The sequence below is a fragment of the Caretta caretta genome, chromosome 3 (genome assembly GCF_965140235.1).
Source record: "Caretta caretta isolate rCarCar2 chromosome 3, rCarCar1.hap1, whole genome shotgun sequence".
Lineage (NCBI taxonomy): Eukaryota > Metazoa > Chordata > Testudines > Cheloniidae > Caretta > Caretta caretta.
In genome coordinates this window covers 156,094,399-156,114,685 of record NC_134208.1, presented here as the reverse complement: position 1 = coordinate 156,114,685, position 20,287 = coordinate 156,094,399, and the positions used below count along the sequence as shown (strand labels likewise).

General features: G+C 45.4%; 1 protein-coding gene across 2 annotated transcripts in view; it reads left to right on the top strand.

The window, feature by feature from the left end:
• Nucleotides 1–19,828, top strand: part of ALK (ALK receptor tyrosine kinase) — a 547,569-nt gene extending 527,741 nt beyond the window's left edge. For both annotated transcript variants that reach the window (XM_075127046.1, XM_075127045.1), the window contains exons 24-29: nt 3,359–3,456; nt 6,097–6,189; nt 8,203–8,304; nt 9,875–10,009; nt 11,258–11,348; nt 13,753–19,828. In XM_075127046.1, coding sequence (XP_074983147.1) covers nt 3,359–3,456; nt 6,097–6,189; nt 8,203–8,304; nt 9,875–10,009; nt 11,258–11,348; nt 13,753–14,457 — 1,224 coding nt within the window. In that variant the 3' untranslated portion in view covers nt 14,458–19,828. The remainder of the gene's footprint in view (nt 1–3,358; nt 3,457–6,096; nt 6,190–8,202; nt 8,305–9,874; nt 10,010–11,257; nt 11,349–13,752) is intronic.
• The last annotated feature ends 459 nt before the right edge of the window (nt 19,829–20,287 follow it).

Sequence of the window (20,287 nt, the reverse complement as noted above, 5' to 3'; positions counted from 1 at the left end):
AAATTTCAGGGATTCATGGACCCAAGGATGTCCGTGATGTCCCAGGGATGTTCTGTCCCACCTCTAATGAAGATCAGTGTCTATTTAGGGGCTGTACTTCCCTGCTTCTCAGCAGTAAGATAAGCTCAATAGATTTGGGTGGTACTTAGCTGCTCAAGTGCCAGGAAAACACTGAGAACATTGCCAGGTTTCAGAGTAGCAGCCATGTTAGTCTGTATCTGCAAAAAGAAAAGGAGTACTTGTGACACCTTAGAGACTAACAAATTTATTTGAGCATAAGCTTTCGTGAGCTACAGCTCACTTCATCGGATGCATGCAGTGGAAAATACAGTGGGGTCTACCAATGTGATATATGCCATCATGTGCCAGCAATGCCCCTCTGCCATGTAAATTGGCCAAACTGAACAGTCTTTACGTAAAAGAATAAATGGACACAAATCAGACGTCAAGAATTATTACATTCAAAAACTAGTCAGAGAACACTTCAGTGTCTCTGGTCACTTTGATTACAGACCTAAAAGTGCAAAAAGAAAAGGAGGACTTGTGGCACCTTAGCGACTAACCAATTTATTTGAGCATAAGCTTTCGTGAGCTACAGCTTAAATTGGTTAGTCTCTAAGGTGCCACAAGTACTCCTTTTCTTTTTGCGAATACAGACTAACACGGCTGTTACTCTGAGACCTAAAAGTAGCAATTCTTCAACAAAAAAACTTCAAAAACAGACTCCAACGAGAGACTGCTGAATTGGAATTAATTTGCAAACTGGATACAATTAACTTAGGCTGGAATAAAGACTGGGAGTTGATGGGTCATTACACAGAGTAAAACTATTTCCCCATGTTTATTTCCCCCCCACACACACATACACACACACAAACACACACACTGTTCCTCAGACGTTCCTGTCAACAGCTGGAAATGGCCCACCTTGATTATCACTACAAAAGGTTCCCCGCCACCCACCCCACTCTCCTGCGGGTAATAGCTCACCTTACTTGATCACTCTCCTTACAGTGTGTATGGTAACACCCATTGTTTCATGTTCTCTGTGTATATAAAATCTCCCCACTGTATTTTCCACTGAATGCATCCGATGAAGTGAGCTGTAGCTCATGAAAGCTTATGCTCAAATAAATTTGTTAGTCTCTAAGGTGCCACAAGTATTCCTTTTCTTTTTTTGAGAACATTGCAAAATTCTCCTTTCTGTGGAGTTCAAAGCCCTATCTGTTTGGTCCTTTTCTCACGTGGCAAAGCAATCAGAGGATGGCTTTAGAAGATAAGCAGTAATTTCCTTTCCTTTGTATCCTGAAGCTTGTTGTTCAGAGTAGTGATTATACTGAACAATAGTCAGAGTTTGTTTTGCGGTCACCTTCACCTTTAGAGAGGTTGGACTTAAAGGGGAGGGGCGGGGGGACAGAAGATGTCGCTTTAGCGCTTCCAATGCACCCCTCGCTCTAAAGGCTGATCGTGAGCTACAGTTTCCAGCTGGTTTCTTTCTCTCCTCTGGGGAGCAAAAGTGGTAAACAGCTGTAAAGCGGATTCTCTAGTGTGTCAAGATTGCTCACTGCACAAAACGGTCTGAAAACTCTGTCTTTCAGACAAATTGCTCAGATAAATTGTCATTGGCTGATAAGTCACATCTGCTTTACAATTTCAATTTAGCCAAAAGTTGACCAAGGAAGGAAAAGCGTCACAATTAGAATCAGCTTGTGGCTTCATCCCTCGTCCTTCATCCTTCATCCCTTTGCCTTGTGTCTTAGCTCAATTCAGCCCAGGGGTCAGTTTCTGCACCCTGAAGAACTGGACTTTTTATTCACTGTGTAGCCATTGAGTTGGCTACTGGCTCCTGAACCGTGATCACAGGAGAAAGGCCATTAAATGGGTTGAAAGGTTTGAAGCAGCCCCTGCTCAAACCCCTAAGAAAAGACACCAGCACCCTTTTGTTGATCATTTTAGCCATATATTCAATGCTGATGAATCACTCAGTAATAGGCAGTGTAAGACTAAAAGAGATCCTCCATCAAAAAGCAAGGCTTCAGGGAACAACACTATGCACAAATAAATAAATAAAAGCCCAGCCCTTTTCTCCTATGTATTAGGGCACTTCAGTAATCCCTGTGCATGTTAAACAAACCATGTGTATAGTAAAACACAGGCAGGATAGATGAGTCTACACTGTCCCTTTTGCTTAACTGTGTGCGTGATGCTGTGCAGGTAAGCCTCTGCTCAGACAATGTATAATGCCGGGTGCTTTACAGTTCTTTGGTGCTGCCTTCATTAGACTCAGGTACCTTGGGGCTGGGTTTACCCCAACCCTTTCAGCCAAGACTAAGACCTCTGTTATAACAGCCAGTGCTCGCTGTTTCTTGTTCAATTGTGCATTCTGCAAACTGCAGGGAGGCTAGGAGCTGGTTAGGCTAAAGAGCTGGAAGGTGGCAGGAAGCAGCATACCAGGACCCTAGTGACCTTTCCTCATTAAGGGAGTGGGGCGTTTAGAGTCCTAGGTGCTGATGAACCAGTACTGCTGTGTGTATCAGTGAGTGGGGTATACAGCATTAAAAGATGCTGCTCTTTAATAGGTGCCATGAAGATGAACTGCTTGATTGGTGTGGAGAGTGCTGGCATGCCCGCCTATCAGTCATGTCACTTAAAGGCAATTCTTCCTCTCCAAAGTACATCATGTTGTTCTGCATGAATGTATGCTCCCTTTCCTATCACAGGACATCAGCTCCCTGCACTGATGAGCTCCTGGAGATTAAGTTAAATAACTAAAGGGGCAATTGATAAAAATCTACACATATGTGAAGGATGCAAATACCAAGATGGGACTCAGAAACTCAGATAATATGTGGGGGCAGTAGAAGAGGATGGGCTGATTGTTTAGGGTGATTTAAGGGGGTATGAATAATGGGATGAAACTGAGCAAAGATAAATTCAGGTTAAATATCACCCAAATACTTATAAGACTGAGACCATGGAATAGTCTCCCACGAGAGGAAGTATAAGCGCATTTAAAGCTAAACTGCATAAAGCAGTGGAGAATACACTGTAAGAAAAAATCCTACCGCAGCTGTGAGGGGAATTAGGTGACCTACTACAGTAAGGCATCAGAGTTAGTGATTCTGATTCTATTAGTGCAATTTGTGCGTATGATTAAGTGCCAGCACCATATATGAATCATTTATGCTAGTTGGAAAGCCATGTATGAAGTAATTTACATCCCCTTGTGTATTTGTGTTAGCATTTGATTCACGTCCCTCATTTGAGATCTCCCTAACTCAGTGGTGACTCATAGCTCTGAAGATGAACCATGCAGCATTTCTGCTTTAACTCCACTTTGTACCTTGTCTTTTGGTAGAGCCAACCCTCTTCCCTTTGCATGCTGGACTTGCTCCATGTGGCTCACGACATTGCATGTGGCTGTCAGTATTTGGAAGAAAACCACTTCATTCACAGGTGAGTAAGACCATTTGCTATTAAGGACTATTTACCATTGCCCTTTGTATGTGTGGGTGTGTATTGTATTGTAATATATTGGCTAGCATGTACGGGTAATTCTTGTAGTGAATATGTTTGTGTACCACTGCCCTCTAGTGGTTGGATGTTTTTAGAATATAAGAGCCAAAAGCCCAACAAATAGTAATTATTCACAGGGACTCTACTTTATCTCAAGTGAGGAAGGCCTGTATTCCTGGTGCCAAAGAACCTGAGCTCTATCCCCAGGGCCACAACATGCATGCAGTTTATTTGTCATCTGCACAAAAGCAACCTGGAATTTGTTACAGTAGGTTGCAGGCCTTCCCTCCAGCAAGCTTTGATTATTGCCCTTCTGTTCATTCTTGCATTCTGTACTTCCTCGCTGTTCTCATCCTGGCCCTGGACACACACACGTTAAAGTTCAGACCTGGAATGAAAAATGGCACCATATGACTGACTGCTCCCAGTGTGTAAGATGTTTGAGATGGGCCTGATTCTAGCCACAAAGTCAAGCAAGGCTAGAGAGCCACTCACCTGTCCCCTTTTCAGTAGGGGTTGTTCCCATCCAGGCCTCAGATATGTGGTTAAGACAGCAATACTCTCTCCACATTTTCCAAACATCAATAATTTAATGATGACCTGAAGGCCCAGAGCTTCTCTTTCCAGGAGTATTTCTTAAATCCCCTCTGTTATGGTTCCAGGGTCAGCTGTACCTTTGACCCTTTGCTCAGTTTCCCCCTGGGTACCTTTCCAAGAGACAGACCCAGCAGCTGCACTTCTCTCAGGATGAAATTCCACCATTCACCCCACTATTACACTGGGTCCCCTATTCACCAACTGGGAATCGTCAGCAGCTCCAGCTGTGTTTTGCCCGCTGCTGTAGATTTCTCTTTGGCACTTGTGACCAGTATGAAAGTGTAGTGACAGAGAACAGCTTGTTCCAAACAAAGTATTATTTATTTAACCGAAGGAACACAACAAACAGTGAGGGAAAGGATGTTGTGATGGCCAAGACTAGAACAAGACTAGGGTTCAAAAAAGAACTAGATAAGTTCATGGAGGATAGATCATCAATATCTATTGGACAGGCAGGGATGGTGTCCCTAGCCTCTGTTTGCCAGAAGCTGAGAATGGACGACAGGAGATGGATCACTTGGTGAATACCTGTTCTGTTTATTTCCTCTGGGGCACCTGGCATTGGCCGCTGTCGGAAGACAGGATACTGGGCTAGATGGACCTTTGGTCTGACCCAGTATGGTCGCTCTTATGTTCTAAAAGGGTTACAACAATAAAAGGCCTGTACGCATGTTATCATACCTATGCCTTAATCTTTCCTTGTCAGTTTAGATAGGTCCCACTTTTCCCAGGCTCCGCTGGCATTGGGCCTGGATGAGATAGACTGCAGCATCTGCCTCTGTGTCAGTCTGACCTTCAGTCTCCTCCTAGAGCTCACAGGCACTCTTTTATTCATTTAAAAGTCCCTTTGTTTGTCCTGGGACACCTGAACCTGGTCGGTCTGGTTTATGCATCTCGCCAGAGGGGTTGGAAGTAGAATTCCAGCACTGTACTGTCCATTAGGCACCAGTAGCTGAGTTAGAGTCATTGCCTGGTTCCTGTGTATGTGTTGAGAGGTACATTAAGAATTAACCCATAGTGTTCTATACAGCAAGCCCCACCACAATACTCAAACATATAGAGGTACACAAAATATTCATAAAAATAATGCAAATCTAGTCCACATTCTTCAGACCTTTTCAATATCTTCAGTAGTTCTAGTTTTAAGGAAATAATTTGAGAGTTTTGTAGCATCCAGCATGATTAAGAATAGCCAAATCTGTGGTCCTTCTGGCTGAAAAGTCCGAGGTGCTAACCATCAGTGCTTTCCCATTATCTCAGGTTTCAGAGTAACAGCCATGTTAGTCCCTTATCTCTCCCCACTGTCATGAACGGTCATTGGAAAAGTTCAGCAGCCACATGGAGCAGAGTTGCATGGCTTTGCAGGGGAGCCACAAACTTATTGCTGCAATTTTTTAGTTCACTTCTCTGAGGTGATTTTTCCAGGCTTGTGCTCTCGGTTTTCATTCTAGTAATTCAAGTGTCTGTCTAGTTTCTGAAATCCAAGTATGAGCATTTTCCTTGTAGCACTGACTGTTCTGCCTGCCTCTGGCATAGAAGTGACTACGCATGACAAAGATGTACTAGATATAGGGGCAGTACTCATGATTGGGACGGTGTGTTGTTGGAAGAGGTGGATTGTCCAACTCAGATCTTTTACTGCCAACTTTCTAGAGTCTCAACAACACTTGCGAGGATGGGGTGTTAGCAGGCGGCTCCTGCCATACTGAGTAATGTGTGTGTGGTGATAAAAGGCATTAAAGAATTATTACAAGTAGCAAATGGAATGTTTAAATGCAAAAGATTTTTTCTAAAACAGTGGGACATAGCTTGTTATCTGCAGATATTGACTTTACTGGGATTTGAAGGGTCTCAGCCCTTCAGAAAAGCAGGCCATGTTTTCTTGTCATTTCCTTGGGCTTTTGCAAAACTGTTGAAAGGTTAAATGATTTTTTTCTTTTCTCTCTCCCTCTCTTTCTGCTGCTTTCCTTCTCTCTTTCTCAGGGACATTGCTGCCAGGAACTGTCTCCTTACTTGTCAAGGGTCTGGGAGAGTAGCTAAAATTGGAGACTTTGGAATGGCCCGGGACATATACAGGTAATAGAACGCAGTCTATGGCGTCACTAAGCAGAAATTTACCAGAACGGGAGATTATGTGCCTAGTTAAGTGTCATCATGTGCTGCTCTGTTTAACCCCAGTAAAGGGATATTTCTGAAATCCTTCCCATATGACTCCCTGTCTGATGCAATTTTTGCTTTCAAGCTGTGGATTGACAGGCTGCTCACTGCTTTCTCAGAGCCTTCTCCTGGGAGGAGTTTTCCATATGGCCAGAGAACATTTTCCCCTTCTCTTGGATTCCATCCCTAGTTGTTTTCCTTTCACTTTCTCAGCACTAACTGGCATAAGTCATTGGTGTGCCCTTTTGTTCTGTGGCTCCAAATCACTTTGAGTTTAATCTCCCTCCTCCTTGGTATTGACCCTGTTCCCTTCCGTTTTTTTGTCATTAGTAAATCTACTCAACTGACTGCATATAAAGCAGGAAAGATCAGGAGACTGTAATTACCCAAACTGGAATTTAGCCAGGCCACTAGGGTTAATGATGCTGCGCTTGCAAGAAGTGCCAGGAAATCTTTAATGATCACAAGTGGTCAGGACATCAGTTTACAGCTCATCTGCAACTCAGAACCTTAGCGCCCCCTAACACAGTGCTGGGGAATTGATTCACTCCTGACTCAGTGGAAAGAAAGCCACTTACTGAATCATCAACACAATTTCTTATAGTACCTTGGGGTTTTTCTGTTAAGAGGTCACCCATGCAAGTACTGAGCAGGGCTGACCCTATTTATCTTGAGTTCTGGGAATCTCACAGCCTGAGGTGATGGGACTGTAGCACTCCCTTAGAGATGTGAGTGCATTTGAGCTCTTAGGTTTTTGTTACCAAACAAGACCCTACTACCATGAAGCCCTGCAATACAAGAGGACTCTGATATGGCAAAACAGCCTCTGTCACACATGCACACTTGGCACAACTAACTGCTAGTACTCTTTACTCCTCTTCAAAGGAGCCTATGAAATTTACACACTTTTCCATGCACAGACATTCACTTTGTGTGCACACTGTAGTTTGCATGCACCAGCTCCCATTTGTGACTGCCAGTACAAGGGTTTGATCTTGATGGATTTAATTTTAAATGATATTGACACAAAGGGCCTGATATCTAGCTAAGATTGTTAGGATTTTATGCTGGCAGCCATCACCGCAGTGTCTGGGTACCATCTACATAAAATTGATGGTAATAGCAAAATTCCTAGTGGATTTCATGTGCACTCTGGCTTTTCTCCCTTACCATGCTAAGAATGCTGCCTGGGGTATTCTCATAGACTCATAAACTTTAAGGCCAGAAGGGACCACCATGGTCTGACCTCCTGCACATTTCAGGCCACAGAACCTCACCCACCCACTCCTGTAATAGACCCTTAATCTCTGGCTGAGTTACTGAAGTCCTCAAATCATGGTTTAAAGACTTCCAGTGACAGAGACTCCACCATTTACACTAGTTTAAACCTGCAAGTGACCCAGGCCCCATGCTGCAGAGGAAGGTGAAAAACTCCAGGGTCTCTGCCAATCTGACCTAGCAGAGTTGTTTTCTGGTGGTTGATTTGTTTGTTATAGGTTTTTATTATTTTTGAGGGGGGTGCTTAATTGGATGTGGGTATCAATGCTGTGAAATGTCATTCCTGCTACAGTGAAAAAGCTTTTCCAAAGAGGAAGGTTTTGTTCTGAGACACTTACGCGTGTGAGTAATTCCAGTGGAACTATCCACAGGATTACTCACAAGTTGCGGGATCAGGCACAAAGTGAGGGACAGCACAGAACTGTCCCTACATTAAATGCCTGTTCCCACTGTTACTATGAATAGAAAAAGATCTTGTCAGTATAATCTCTGCCATGCTCCTTTGTCTATAAGAAAAGCCCCGATTTAAGCTCTTTACTAAACGAGCCAGTCCCCAGGCTGGTAACTGTAATCCTTTAATTAGAAAAGTACTATAGTAATGCCACTTTCTTTCTGAATCCTGGGCCGACTGTTCACTTTGTTTTTCCTCTGCAGGGCCAGCTATTATCGAAAGGGAGGGTGTGCAATGCTGCCAGTCAAATGGATGCCACCCGAGGCCTTTATGGAAGGAATATTTACATCAAAAACTGATACATGGTGGGCTTCTTTTTCTCGTAATTTGTTTTTACAAATGACTCACTCTCTACTTCCCACTGTAAAAGGAACACTTTCCCGTCCTTCCCCCCCCCCCAAAAAAAAAAAAAAAAAAAGAAGAGATGGAGATTTGAAACCCAGGGATCTAGTGGAGGGGAGGAGGGAGCGAATAGCCGGATCCTTGCAACATGAAGACTTTCTCCTGAGAGCAATGGAACTGGCTTAGATGCTGTATTGGTTATGAACAGGTGATCTAGGAAGGAAGGTGTCAGCTGTATGCTATTGAAAGGAGTCTAGCCTCTTTGTAGGAGCAAACCATCTTTCAGTGGCAGGGACAGACACAGCCAGTGTCAGAGGAGCAAGTGGAAATGCCCTGAATTGCCACCTCCCCGTGGCCCAATGCAGCACATTAAGCCATGTGTTTCCAGGTCCCAGGGGAAGGTGGGAGGGAGATTGGGCTGGCCAAGTCAATGAAGGGCTGTGGATACCCCCAAAAGTGCAGGGTCTTGAGCAGTCACTTGAACTGTTTGTGTCTGAGCCTAGCCCTGCTCACTCTGCTGTGGCTGGCAGTCTCTCGTGTCAGGAAGCAGAGGGCCAGTGTTGACAGAGCAGGGGTACTGCTGATTGGGAAAGAAACGCTCAGGCGAAGCTGGGTCAGGAAGCCCGGAGTGCAGGAGAATGTTTGGGGAGAGGAGGCGACTGTGAAGCCACCAGTACTAATGTTCACCAGCTGCCTTCCCAGGATGTGGAGTGAGAGTATAAAGCCTGTTTCTCAGCTGATGGAACAAGTTAAATCCTCCCAAGGACACAGTAGCCTTGTATGCTGTCCATCAGCACCAATGTGGTGATCCTTGGGCTGTTTTATTCTGTTCCCAACCACACTGCAGTGTTTAACCCATAAAATGTTGGCATTTTCCAAGCTGCCAGTCAAATGAACGCTGAGGAGGTTGTATTTTCAATCTTCAGAGTGTTCCATGCCCAGCCACAAAGACCAAAGCTTGTGATGTAACCCAGGGAATATTCTAATTTTAATTCCCTGAAACATATGGGGCTAGGACTCTGCAGCTAGGGGTCACTTGTATCATCTGTACAAGAGCAAAGTACATTGTTGTTTATTCAGGAACACAGGATTTCCCATAAAGGATCAAACCACAGTCCTGCCTCCGGCAGCGGCTAATACCCAATGCCTCAAAAGAATGTAAGTCCTCTCACAATAATCCACCTGTTGTATCAAATTATGACATGCTAGACACAAAGTATGTATGATTATTTCCTGACCCTGCTGGGCAAACAGTGTAGTTGTACTCTGAAGCATGACATTTAATTACCCACATCACAGTCTTGGCTTGCTTAATAACTGTTGTTACTGATGCCCATAAAATCATCCAGCCCTTCTTTTACATCAGCCACTTTGTCTTCATGTTCTCCTGCAGCTGAGAATTCTGCAGGTTGACTGACTGTAGGGTGCACAAAGCAAATACTGTTTTTAATGGCTCTAAGTGCATAGCCGTTGAATTGCAATACTATTTTGTGCTTGTGTCCTTGACCTTCTTTCCTTCTGTTCTGTGTCCAGGTCCTTTGGTGTGTTGCTGTGGGAGATATTCTCTCTTGGATACATGCCTTATCCTAGCAAAAGTAACCAGGAAGTTCTGGAGTTCGTAACTAATGGAGGAAGGATGGATCCACCCAAAAACTGCCCTGGCCCTGTGTATGAGACTAACTCATTTTGTGCATGAACACTCTGCTCTGGCCAGAAGATTATTAGCTTTATTACCATATATTTAATGACCTTCCTTAATGAACTCAAGTTCCAAAGACTTTTTCCCTACTGGTAATGTTATCTGTCAGCCCTTTTAGGTTAGTAGTCGATGCCTTCTTGGGAAGTATTGACCATTGGCTAGTGTATTAACAAATATTGGTCAATAGCTCTGTCCTTCAGATTAGATGTAAAACTGCAAGTTCTGACCACCTGTGGCCATGAAAGATCCCTGGTGTTGCTCACAAGTAGCAAAACCTTGGCTCAGTTAATTATGTTCTAACCTGCCTACAGTGAATTCCTTGTATGGTTTCAGTTGGGGCAGGTCATTTTTCTGAAGTGTCACTAGATTCCACCCCACAGGTGGTGGGTGAAGCAGTACATCTACCTGGATGGCCTGATTTTCAAATATGCTGTAGGGGCTCGGTGCCTTTGAAAATCAGTTCAATGGTGTTGGGACCCTTTGGAATAAAAGGTAGCACACAATTATCACTAGATCTCCTGCAGTACAGCATGGCTTCCAATTTAGTTTCTCAAGGCGATACTTCCCTGACTAGCCACCAAGGGCAGTGTATGACATCGAGTAACATCCTGTCTTCATCTGAATGGCCCACCTAAGGCTGTGTGGAAAAGGAACATCATGGTTTGGCAGGAATATTTTCAAAGGATGTATGGTAGAAGAGACTCCTGACAAGGCACCTCTGTGGGAATTCCCAAACCACTTCTTTGAATCCATACCCCCATTCGTATCAGTTTGATTTCTAAATGGCAGTTGGAGCAGCTTCCCTCTCCATAGAGGTGTTTTTCCCCCCAGTACCAGACATAATGTTTCGAGTTTGTGGGAAGTGAGGAGGGGATTGGATGGAAATAGCCACTTTGTTAGGTCTTCCCCATATGTAGCAAAGGCCTGATTTTTTCACCAGTGGTGTCAATTTCACGACACGTTCCTACCAGCAGCATTTAAGGGTCTATTTGGCCCTTGAGGTGCACTATCTGCGTGCAGATGGAGAGTGGTATAGGCCCCTACACTTGAAGCCACAGCAGGATGGACTTTTTCAATTTTCGTGGAAGGTGACAATGAACACTTGGTGGGCGGGTGGGTACTGATGGACCATGGTGAACTGAAGTTCATTAACTACCAAACAAATCTTCCTTTTGCCTTCCTGCTTGTCATGATTTTCTCTCCTTCTGCTGTTGTAGGTATCGTATAATGACCCAGTGCTGGCAGCACCAGCCTGAAGACAGGCCAAACTTTGCCATAATACTGGAGAGGATTGAATACTGCACGCAGGTATTTGCTTTATCATCTTGCAGCATAAGACAACCAGTGGGCAGTACTGCACTACCTCAGTGAGCTCTAAACATGTATGTTGTGTTAGCCCGAAATCAGTGTCATGTAGTAAACGGAGGTGATGGATTCTCTCTGCCCTTCAGAAACACATGCTTCCATCTCACTGCCCAAAGAGCGGGGTGCCCCTCACTGCCCATGCACACACCCCACAGGAGGAGAGGCTGTACACAGGCATAGCAACTCTGTGACTGCTGTTTCTACATCAAGGTACAGTTCCTCAGCAAGCCAAAGGCCTGAGCCAGTCCACCAGGTTGCACTCGAGCACTTTCACTCCTTTCTTCCCTAGCTGTGCTGCAAGGGGATTGCCAGGTAACAGCCACTTTGCACATTTTAATTCTTAAGACGTTGACCAGTACTGAGCTGGGATGGATCTGACCCAGGGCACCAGTTCCAGTAGACCCCTTGAACTGCGGAGAGATTTGGATCCAGACCGAAATTTCTTGGTTAGAGCCAAGATGGATCTGAACTGGAACACTGGAGGCAGTGATGAACTCTGGGGCAGTCTGGATCTAGATTCAGATTACATTTCTTGGGGACTGCAGTGCTATAGGAGCTCTAAGGTCAAGCAGAGGGATTGGGTCTCCTGACTTGAACCTGATTTCCCTTTTTAGTACACAGCTCATTAACCCAGCTCTTCCAGTCTAGTGGTCTCGCAAATGAAGCCGTCAAGAAACTGTTGGCTTGCAAGCTTTGGCACAGACCTGCACAAGGCCAGGCAGCATGTCATTTCACCACTCTGAGCTTCAGTTTCCCCATGTGTAAAATAGGGCTGGTACTGATCCACCCGCTGGGGTGTTGTGAGCTATGTTCCCTCGAAGGTGCACTCCTTCGCGGCTGTGCAAGAGGCCATCAAAGGCCGCACACTTAATTAGCAGAGCCACACAGGTGTGCACACTGCACACAGGTGGGCCTGGAAGATGGCAGTGGGGTGAGGTGCGGGCAGTGAGGTGAGGTGTGGGATGGAAGATGGCAGTGGGGTGAGGTGGGGAATAGGGGGTAGGTGGGGGCAGTGGAGTGAGGTGTGGGATGGTGATAGGGAAGCTTGGGGCATGTGGGGCTGTGGCATGGCCAATAGCGACATCTCTGCCCCCCAGCCCGGGGGCTGTGGTGGGGAGAGACGCCTCTCCCCCGGCCCGAGACGCTTCTCCCTCCCAGCTCCAGGGCTGTGACGGGCTGAGACACATCTTCCCCAGCCCGAGACGCCTCTCCCTCCCTACCCAGGGGCTGTGGCGGGGCGAGGTGCCTCTCTCTCCCAACCCTGGGGCTGCAGCGGGGCGAGGTGCCTCCCCCTCCCAACTCCGGGGCTGTGGTGGGGTGAGACGCCTCTCCTCCAGCTCCGGCCATGGAGCTGCTGCAGCAAGAGAGGGCTGGGAGAAGTCCTCCCTCCTCATCGCAGCTCTAGGGCAACCTGCACCCCAAACCTCTCATTTCCAGCCCCACCCCAGAGCCCGCACCCCCAGCCAGAACCCTCACCCCCTCCCACCCCCCCTGCCCCAGCCTGGAGCTCCCTCCCACACCCTGAATCCTTCATCCCCCCCGGCCCCACCCCAGAGCCCTCACCCCCCGTACTCCAACCCTCTGCCCTAGCCCTGAGCCTCCTCCCACACTGCAAACCCCTTGGCCCCACCCCCGCCACACATCACCTTCATATTGGTGCACATAACAAAATTCATTCTGCACATGGATGGGAAAAATTAGAGGGATCATTGTGAGGTTTAATCCATTAATTTTTGAAAGGTGCTTTTAGATCATTAGGTGGAGATGTTAACTCGTTTTTGTTTTTTGGTTGTCTGTTAATAGTAAGCAGTTGACCCAGCTTCTCACACTTTTACAGCTTTCTGGGGAACATTTTCAAAAGTGCCTAAGTCCCATTGAAATGCCTGAATTACTTAGAGGCCCGACTCCATGGAGGCTTAGGCTCCTAAGTGGCTTAGGTCCTTTTGAAAATGTTACCCTGCATGCCTAGAGTCCCCACCTTCCTCCACATTGCTGCTACATTTTCACAGCTGTAACTGCTTCTGCATTACAAGCGAATGGTATGAATTCTGTGTTCCAATCTGTGTCATCCCAACATTCTCCTTGCAGTTTCAGTTGCACCTGGGAATCCTCCTTCACTAAAGTCCATGTGCCATGTTTCTCTGTGCTGGTAAAAAAGCTATCACGTTCCACCCCAGTGGTAGTTGCATTTCCCTGAGATTCCTTTTATAAAGTTTGCGCTCCTCTGTGGCAAAAGATGCTCTATGGATACAGGACAATTCTTATAAACAGGAGGCAATTGGCGACAATGCCTGAATATCAGCAGTGGCAAAAGAGTTTGAAAGAATCTCATTGTTCTCCCCTGTAGGATCCCGATGTTATCACCACCGCTTTACCTGTGGAATATGGACCATCCATTGAGGAGGAGGAGAAGGTTCCAATGCGCCCAGAAGACCCCAAAGCAATCCCTCCTCTGGTGGTCTCCCCACACCAAAAGAGAGAGGGTGACAAGCAGGCCCTGCCTTCTCCACCCCCTCTGCCCTCAGCCGTCACAGCTGGAAAACCTTTGGCAAAAGTGGCAGCCCCCGAGCCTCCGGTCCCTGTTAATGTGCGCCCAGCCCTGGAAGGGGGACACATCAACATGGCGTATGCGCAATCCACCCTAGCTTCTGAGCTTCAGAAAGGCAGGGGGTCCAGAAATAAGCCCACCAATCTCTGGAATCCAACATACGGCTCCTGGTTTGCAGAGAAGCCTGTCGTCAAAAACAATTCTCTGCTGGAGAAAGAGGTGTCCGAGAGGGAGAATTTGGGGCACGAAGGAAACTGTACTGTGGGGCCCAGTGTTGTGACTAGCAGGCTCCCAGGCTCCTCTCTGCTCTTAGAACCGTCTTCACTAACAGCCAGCGTGAAGGAAGTGCCTCTCTTCAGGCTCCGCCACTTCCCCTGTGGGAACGTCAACTATGGATACCAACAGCAGGGCTTACCCCTGGAAGCCTCTGCCCCACCTTGCGCTAGCAATTATGAGGACTCTGTCCTTAGAAACAAGAGCCACGTAGCCCATCAGGGGCCTTGAGAGCCCTCTGCACTCTGACTCTCATTCTGTGTGGCTCTTGAGCTTGGAGAGTATTGTCCTTGTCATCCAAGAGAGAGCAGGCAGCGCTAACTTTCATTATGTGCCAACTAGCTCTGAAGTGCCACCCTTTGAAGCTGTGTTTTCAGATAACCCAGAAGCTTCAACTCATCGGAGCCTCTACTACTACTAAGAAAAAGGGGGGATATTAACGTTAACTATAAGGCCCAGCTTTTGGTTGCATAAACTTATATGCATGGTCATTGTCGTGTCGTGCCCTTCCGTGTGCGCTTCTTCTCAATTGTGTACACTCCGCTTAAATGTAAGGTCAGGATTCACTGCCTGAGTGTTTCATGTTTGGGGTTTTCCTTGCCAAGCTGCCGGTTGCTGTGGAATGGGACACTTGAAATCCCCTACGGATGGCAATGGTAGGGAAAGAACCATTTATTCAAAACAAAAAGGATAAAACGTCTTTGAATGAAGACACTGGGGAACATTCCCAAGTTGCATTACAGCTGTAACATAGTCTGCAGCAGCCCTTGAATATGCGGTAATTACAGTATCATTGGCAGAGCAATGGAAAGATGCCAGTCACACTGTCTGGTTTGTGAGTAAGATGGGAAGTTAACTAACTGTAGAGGAAGAGAATGAACTGCAAAAGGAGGATGGTTTATATTTTTTTCAGACCCAAAGCCAAGGACGGTACTGGCCCTTTAAAATTCTTTCTGTGCTACAGAAAGGAAGCATTGTGTTCTACAGGAACTTCTTGTTGTTCAGTGGAATTCAGGTGGAATTTTACAGGGCCAGGCTTGTGTGAGAGAGAAGTTGAAAAGGCCTTTGCAGTGAGAAGTCACCAGTAGATGGAAATACAAAGGTCTGAAATGCCCTTTGACGTGCCCTTTACTAACGACTCCAACCAGAAGGCTTGACTTTGTACCCCCATCGGGATTCTAGGCAGTGTCTGCATTTCACGGGTTCATTACCCTTGTTCCTTAAACAGAATTCTTGTCTGCTAGTCCGTTAAAAGCCCAAAGCTGCACTGACGCATTCTGTACACCTTGTGCATGAAACGTGTGTGGTTACAAGATACACATAAGAATTGAATTCATTTGTAAAGATGTACATTAACAATTTACAATATACTCCGATGGGGCTGCTGAAGCAGCCGTGCTGCCTAAAATACATGGTGCCTATTTCCATAGAAATAGGTCTATGGGAGCAGCAGCAAAGGAATATAGAAGAGATGGATCTCGATCCAAGACCTTTAACTTTGGGGGAGTGGTTCAGCATCCAATCTTGGATCCACACTTTGCAGTAAATTCTCTAACAAAAGAAACCAGAGCCCCAGATCAAAACACCCCAGTCTTTGGGGTGTCAGAAAAGGATCCAAATCTGAGGACTGTGACCTGAGACACACCCCCCCCTTTAAAGTATGGGTGCAGTGAAGTTCTTGTCCCTGCTCTGCCTTCCCCCACCCCTCTGGTAAATAATGCTGAAGTCTTAGTAGTGTAATGTTGAAATTGTGCATCAATTTTTTTTTAAATGAAGCTTATGTTAGCAGGTTTGAGTTGTGAACTGTAATGATTCTGTGGGTGCTTTGGACTTCACTCATCTGCTACTGGTCTGTCGCATGTCATGGCTGCATGGATTTCATGGCTGTAGTGGGGGCCAGAACTCAGGACCGTCGGTGGCAAATACAGAGGCCTCTTCCACTTGAACTAAAAGGATGTTTCTGAGCTATAAGAGTATTGGGGTTTCTAATCCTTTCTGTGGACCAGCCACTAGAGGAGTGACTTGCTTACAGACACTGGAACATCTAGCTTAGCACTGTTGCATTCACACTACTCTTGCTACTACAAGAAGTGAAGAATTCTTCTACTGTCTCAGGAAAGACCATGTGTTCCAATGACTGAGCTTTACTTTGTACCATCAAGGCTGTTTGCACTGCAATATTATCCACATGGAACTGAAATTTTCTTTAGACATGTCAGCTTTCTTTTCCTTTTTCAAAAAGGGTCCAGATGAATTTTTTTCAAGCAGACCCCAAGGGAAAGCTATATGATCTTACTGCTTTCTTTCACTCCTTTCAAGACAAGAAACCGCTCTGAGTTTTTACTGCTCTACCAGCGTGTATAGATGAGGGAAGAACCTAGTCTGCGTAGTTGTATGGCCTTAAAGGAGCGTTGCTGAAATTTTAATAAACTGTGACTGTCCGTTTCAAGCATATTGATCTACAGGCCTGGGACTGCCTGACCCTGCAACTCCAGTTATTGACAGTTTTCCAATTGCTTCTGTTAAAAGTAGCATTTTTTTTAAAGATGCTTTAGAACATCAGCAAAGGAGGATGAACAGATGCCTGACTAGCCTTTTTCCCTCCTCCCCATTCAGGGGAAGAGCAAGGAGACATACTGATTTCTTTTCTGCCTCTCGCTTGTGGTGTGCATCTATAATTTTATTGCGGGAGGGGCATCACCTTATATGTGTGAGTCTCACAATGAGAGCTAAAACCATTACTACCATTTACAGCTGGCCCACATGAACAGCATGTTTTGGTCAGTGGAAAATGGGGAATTGTAATTTAAAGTTCCTGACAATATTTTCTTCTACCATTCTTGGAGAGACTGTAGGGTAGGATGAGATCTTCAAAGACGCACAAACCTCAAAGGAAATCTTCCTCTTGATAGTCTCTGTGCAAAGTGCTTTGGGCTAGAACAGTGATGTTCAGATTGGCACTGGGCTTAGGCGGAGGAGGTTGGGATCTGTTGAATCAAGGCTAGGGTTAGGGCTGAGGCTGAATGGGGTGGAGCAAGATTTTAGCATGAGATTTTGGCCCAAACGTCAGAAATCTGAGTCGGCATTTCTCATGCAGTTTCCATCATCTTGCATAAGCGGTTTCAGCCACATCCAAAACATGACCAGAAATGAGCTGCTTTTGGAGCCAATGAAGACATGGAACCACAGAGGTAGGTCTGAATTCAGCTCCTGACATACTTCTCCTGGAATTCAGAGTTCAGAACATGGAGTTGTGGCTTATTGCTAATACAAAATGTAACCCATCTGAGCCCCCCGCCCACTCCTATTATGATTGTTACACCAGCAGACCCCATTTCAGTGTGTCTGTGCTCACTTCCCACCCCCTTGCTGGGTTAGTGAAAACTCTGGGCATTGCTCTATTTCTCTGTTCCAGTGTGTATAAAGGCATTTACCAAATCATCATCTTTGGGAGCCCTCTGATGCACTGCAGTATTCTGCATGGAGCAGTGCCTGTTACCAGTTATAGTGACCTCCAGCTTAGTACTGTGTGGACCACATTCTGCCCTCTGCTACACATATACTACCCCCACCCCATCAAAGGCAGAGAGTCATACGCATGCTTTTTAGCCTGTTGCTTAATTGTAAGCGTCTGAGTAGTCCCGCTGACAATGTCCTTGCAGGATCAGGGCCTTAATAAGAGGCTTTTTTCCCTGCACACTAACCCCAGTAGTGGGGTAACGAAAGGAAACTTCTCCCTGCTGCTGCCTGTTTGTGCTGTGGCTAAAATAGCATTTCACACTCCCAGTATTGCACAGTGCCTGGTCACTTTAAATGTTTAATGATAATAGTCTTGTCTAAAGGGGTTGAGAGATGCTGTGGTAAGAGCGCTGCTTCACTTGGATTATCACTGCTATGCTTTGTGAAATGCTCTGCAGAAATCAGTTCAGACAAGGAATTAAAAATGCGATGGATCAAGAGATGCATAACAAGTTTTTCCTAAAAGCGGGTGGGAAGGGCAACTTAACAGCTGCTTGGTTTGTTGCCTTTGTCACCACATAGCACTACAAGGGAGCAGGGATGAAGTTAGCAGAACAAGTGAATGGGATGAAAAACAGGTGGAGAGCTCCGTATCTGCATGGTCATACAGTGATTGATATTCAGGTTTTTTAAAAAGTCTTTTATTTTAGCTATTTGCACCCCCAGTCTCCCTTGGAGGATCTGAAACTATTCAGTGTTCATAAGCCTAATGCAGTAGGATCAGTGTAATTCCACAGTATTTTCACTGAAGTTCCTCCAGCTGTATACCAATAACAAAAGCACTAGTGTGTGTAGAAGAGGGGCTTGTATGTAGAGGGGGAAATTGAGGGCTTGCTTCAAACAGGCTCAGTTTTAAATGCCTGATCATGTGAGCCTACATAACACTTTGACACATCATGTCTCCAGCGAGTCCTAACTAAAACACTAGATGCTATTTTAAGCTTGTAACAAACTTTTGTCCAGAACTGGTATTTTAAAAGTCAGTGTGTCTTGGAGTAAGTTTTATATAAAATGTTCATGTACATAGTATTCCCCCCATTGTGGGCCTTGTGATTCTACTATAAACTATCTCATTGTAGATGTCTTCATATGTAGCTACCTTTATGCTACAATGAAATGTGGGTAGCATGAGGGCCTGTAAGACACCCAGTCTAATGGAAAAATAACTATGGCATAGCTGTAAATCATTTAACACTGAAACTGGCTAATTCCCATGTGGACTAGACCTAGGAAGGAGTGGTTCCTTGTTGAATTTCAGTAGGTTCTAGGTGGGTGCTAAGCTGTGTGTGTAAGGGGGAATGAGAGGATACCTGCTCAGCCTTACCCCTGCCCACCCCCGCCCATGTACCTCATCAGTGTTGTAGGTTCAGGCAGCTATAAGGTGAATTACAACAGAGAAAGGAAGTGGCTATGGCTGTGTGAGAGGGGGACACGGGCCAGGAAGCATAAGGCAATGGCCTCCATCTGAGTTTAGGTTGTTCCACTTCCTGCTGGGACTGGCCCGGAGCTCATTGGTAGGTTTACTTGAAGGTAGCTGTCTTCAGTTTAAAAATGGTGATGTGTTCAGCCTGTAATGAACCAGTCAAGTGGCGCATCCAACTGTAGCACCACCTGCTTCCCTTGCTGCATCTGGGCACAGGCGCTGCCTTGCCACAGAAGCCTCTGTGGCCTCTTTCTACAGTGCACGCCAGGATTAGTCGATTGTACGCTAAGAAGAGTTTAATTTTGCAAACTGGGCCCTCGAGCTGCCACCATCATCTTGGTAAAAGAACCTTGAAAAACTAATCGTATAAAAATCCTTTTATCCCTGTAAAGACATCACATGTTGCCTACCCCATATTCCCCAAAGGAAAGTATCTGCATCCAGCTTTTCTGGTCTGTAACAATGCTTCATTAGACTGTCTATCACAGGTACAGCAGCTTATGCAACATTATGTATAAAGGAAGGGCCTATGCACTTCAGGGATATTAAAAACATAATATATGGTCATTGAGTATTTTGTATTGAATAGTGTACTTGTATTGTAAACAAGTGTAGTGAATCAAAAGGCATGAAGATAAATAAAATGACTGACTAATTCCAGCTGTTGGGTTATATATTGAAATCTTTGCAATAATTATCTCACCATCAATTCCTTTGCAGGACATCACACCTGGCCTGTAGTCTGAGGCGAACTATTACATCACTCAGCTGTAGAAGTAATTTCATATAATATTTCAACTCCTACCTAAAAATAAGAGCAAGTCCTGTTAATCTCCTTTCAGATGAGCTGCAGTAGCTATTTAGCAAAGTAAGTGTGTTTTAAAGTTCATGGTGTTTCTTTTCTAATGGCAACAGGACTGACAAAATCACAGAGCCAGGTTCAATCTCAGTCATCAATGAGCTGTGGAAAAAGCTATACAAGCCAAACAGATAGTGAGGTTAAATGACTCACCCAAGGTCATATTGGAAGATCTTGAGAGCCTTGGCTGAAGATCACCTATTGCTTTAGAAAAGGTTAAACATCATCCCCTGATTGTAGAGCCTGGGAACTAGAGCAAG